At 43.6% G+C, this 3834-nt stretch overlaps 1 protein-coding gene across 1 annotated transcript; it reads right to left on the bottom strand.

Moving 5' to 3' along the window:
• Positions 1-444: 444 nt before the first annotated feature.
• On the bottom strand, positions 445-3527 carry SAXO2 (stabilizer of axonemal microtubules 2). The gene is made up of 4 exons (XM_015407419.1): positions 3433-3527; positions 2968-3147; positions 2039-2241; positions 445-1436 (listed from the first exon to the last, which is right to left on the bottom strand). Exons 1-4 carry the CDS (start codon positions 3525-3527, stop codon positions 445-447), a joined length of 1470 nt encoding a protein of 489 aa, XP_015262905.1.
• Positions 3528-3834: the final 307 nt, after the last annotated feature.

Here is a 3834-nt window from a genome sequence, read left to right as displayed (position 1 = left end):
CATGCTTATGTGCAGAGCTCTTTTCCAGTGCTACTACCTGAGGTCCTGTAATTGGAAATGCCAGAGTGTTTTAAAAGCAGGAGCTCATCCATGCTGAGTGTGTAACCTCAGCTCCCTGCTCCTACAAATTTTTGAGGAAGTGGGATGGGAGAATTGTGTTTGTTGTAGATTAAGATAGTGTGTGATTTAATTCCAATAGTAAAAAAGGAAGTATCCTGTTGAAAGGTGTTATAAGATACAATTTCAGAAAAGAGATGCCAGAGAAATATTAACATAAGTTTTACTAGTAATCTTTACCAATCTTGTAAAAATGTAGTAGGTTTCTGATAAAAAAAGATCTTTGTGAGCTTATTTTAGATTGTTTAGTTGCTTTAACAGTTTTCCCATTACATGATAGTTGTCAGCATACTTGTACAAGACTATGCAAACTACTGTAATTATGAGTTATGATACAACTGCTATTTCCTTTGGAACATGATTACCATTTGCCTGGGCAATCTTATTGGTATCTGGTGTAGCTTTGCGGAAGAACTTGTGGCCACGAGAATCAGTGCTGACAAAGACATATCCTGGAGGAGAAGGATAGGTTGCTGGGCAGATGGCCTGCATCTTTGGAGTATATTCTGTACGGTACATGGTTCCTGCTTCAAAAGGTGCTGCAGTAGAAAGAGCTATCTTTAAAGGTTTACAGCTTTGAGTTGGAACTATACTGTGTGGTATGTAGTGAGCTCTGAAAGTGGTCATATCATCAAATTTCCCAAAAGACTTTGGCATTTCCTGGGGCCTCTTTATCATATCTTGCCGACTGGTATCCCAAGCTTGAAAGTCATCCCTCATGGTTGTGTTCCCTTGGAAGGGGGCAGTATTCTTCCTACTAGTTTCTAATGGTCTCATGAGGACAACTGGATGGACTTCATGTTCAATATAATCAAGGTGGGATGTAGTATTCAAGTCCATATTACCTGCAGGTGGAATATATTCTTTTGCTTTGTGTACATCAGGTAAGGAAACGGCCCATGGTTGAAAACGATCACGGAATTCTGTCACTCCATTAAAATGAGACTTTGATTCTATTTTAGTGTATTCAGGCTTGAAGCTCTTTGGAAGCTCCCCCACAAGCCCTCTAAAATCACACCGGTGGGTTGTGATGTCTTCAAATGGTTGGCTATTTGGCCTGTACTCTTCTTTTGATCTTACCCACTTTGGTTCTAGCTGATGAGTAATGTAATCATTGCGATGGCTTGTGATACCATTAAAAGGATGGTCAGAAAGCTTTGTCATTGCGATAGGCTTAAAACTTTTTCGGGGAGTGAGTTCCTTGGGGGGGAAATCATCTTGAAATGTAGTGCTATTCCCAAACTTCTCAGTGGGCAGATGGTAGGTGCTGTCTGTTTTATGAGGCTCCCTTCTTTGAATTCCCCAGGCTCTGTAGTCAGCTTTAAGACAAAAACGGTATTTAATAACGGAATTTTGCCTGGGGTGTTAATATCATATATCAAAGTCATAGAACTGTGGCATTCTACACAAACTGTATCCAGCCTGCTAATGTCAGCCAGTCAGTCCTTACTGAACAAGCCTGCTAATGCAGCGGCTACGGATTGCATTAATAGGCATCTGATTTCTTCCTAACACAGTGAGCCAGAAAGAGAGGAGGACACATTTATATGACAAACCACTCTCACTGAAATGGTTCCCCTTCCTCAGTGCATCCTGGGAACTGTAGCTTGAGGTGCTGAGAAAGAGTTTTCTAGTATCCCCCCCAATGCCTACACCCCCATATACAAATAAACACACAACAGCAATTCTCATGGTTCACTGAGAAGAAATCTATAGTGTAGATCTGCCTTAAGATGAAACAGGACACGACGTTCACCTTGGAGCCTAAGGTGATGTCAGAGGAGAGCTGCACTGCACTTAACCCAGAGGGTCCACTACCAAGAGGCAGACTTCCGCATGTCACAGCCTGACTGCCTGCTCAGTGCCTACAATGGTCAAGCCAGCAACTCCTTATCTCCACAAAAGCAGCACGAGTTATTACCTTGGTATGTGGGTATTGTATTTATCTTTCCACCTTTGACATGTTTCCTCTCTAAAGGTCTTACTAAAATCACTGGTTGTATTTTGTGAACATTATAATCTCTCCGGTAAGTTGTTCCCAGGTCCATATCTCCGGGTGCTGGTTTGTACTCTTCTTGCACCCGAACAGGCCGATTCGCCATGTCATATGGAAGGTAGTCAGACCTAGAGTGGGAAAGGACAAAGAACAGAATTTAAAGAACCAAAGCCTGCAAGAATAGTTAACAAAAATAATTCAAAGTATTTTTAAAAAACGTTACTTTTTGAAAAGCAAGGTGAATCTTGCTGCCAAATATCACATGGGTTACAATTATAGCTGTAACACGGATTTAATCTTGATTGATTTGGTATACCTTTATAATCAGGCGCAGATTTTAAAAAACAAGTATTTATGAAAACAGAGGCCAGCTAGAGAGAATTGCCAAGAAGACACCTGCCTACTGCAGTATGGGCAATCATCATTTTTAAAAAGTACTTTTTCAGAACTACCAATTTATAAATGCCAGTTTTGTCAATACAATTTATTGACTAAATTTTATGGAATTTAATAACAATATTGGTCAAGTTATTCATTAGCCATGTAATGGTTCTGTTGGCTCTCGGTGGTGGTGGAAAGTGATCTCCCAGGGTTTTCAAGGCAACAGCGAGGTGGCTGGCCATGGCCTGCCTCTGTCTGGCACCCTGGTCTTCCTTGGTGGTCTCCCACCCACCCATGAGTTCACCAGAGTTGTCCCTGCTTAGCTTCTGAGATCTGACAAGGCTGGTCTAGCCTGGGCAATTCAAGTCAGACCTGTTGGCCTTTAGGTGATGCTAAATCTTGCCAATGGTTCCCAGCCATTATGTCTTGTGGTGGGCGTGTTCTCCAGTTCTACCTATTGGGGCAGTATTTACCTGAAAGTTGTGATTCCTTCCATTTTCCCTCCATGTTTTTGGTAGTCCTGTTTGGGCTTGAGGCTCTGGGGAGGAGGGACGTTGCCATACTGGGGGTATTTGTCTACGTATTCCGTCATGAGGCAGGACTCTCCTCCATGATCATAAATTCGTGTGGGATTGTGAGGGCAACGGTGGCGCCTGAGAATGAACAAGCATGCACACATACATGCATAAAAACAAAAGCATGAAACATGAACTTAAACCATAAAACAGCAGGAAGAAAAGAAGTTGCAGCTACTTCCTGGAGCTTTAAAAGGATGCAGCATTTCGTTAGCACTGAATTCCATGCTAAAGAAGCCTACATTTTGTATCTAGAACAAACTGCACTTGTATCCAGTGGCCTGTTTTTAAGCAGATTTTTCCACTTCCATATTTCAGGTTGGCACTGCAGCACATTTTTCTTGGCCTCATACTGGTACCCACTGCGAGGGCTTATCTTTCACGGGGTTGGGGGAAGCCATACTGGACTGGTCTATCTGGCAGTTGCTCTCCAGTGACTCCTGCACTGCTCTGATCATTGTCTAATGGAACAAAATAAGGACTTTTTTATGGGTAAAGCCTGTGCTCTTTATTTAGAGAATTTCTGTGCCACCTCTCCAGAGCCTGCTCTGATGGAGCTCACAAAAGAATAACTATGGCCTTGGTCACACGGGCCGGATATCGCGGGGGGAGGGCGTGGCTAATTGCCCCGGCGCAGTTTGAGTCGCGATTACGCGATCAGACGCACCGGCGGCACACTACAGGTCCTTCCCTCGGCGCCGGCGGGTAAACGAGGGACCGGAGGGGAATGCCGCGCGCTGGCGCGATCACACCACGGGTGTCTGG

This window comes from Gekko japonicus, unplaced genomic scaffold, assembly GCF_001447785.1.
Source record: "Gekko japonicus isolate JY-2015 unplaced genomic scaffold, Gekko_japonicus_V1.1 scaffold322, whole genome shotgun sequence".
NCBI lineage: Eukaryota > Metazoa > Chordata > Lepidosauria > Squamata > Gekkonidae > Gekko > Gekko japonicus.
This window is presented reverse-complemented; position numbering and strand designations above follow the sequence as displayed.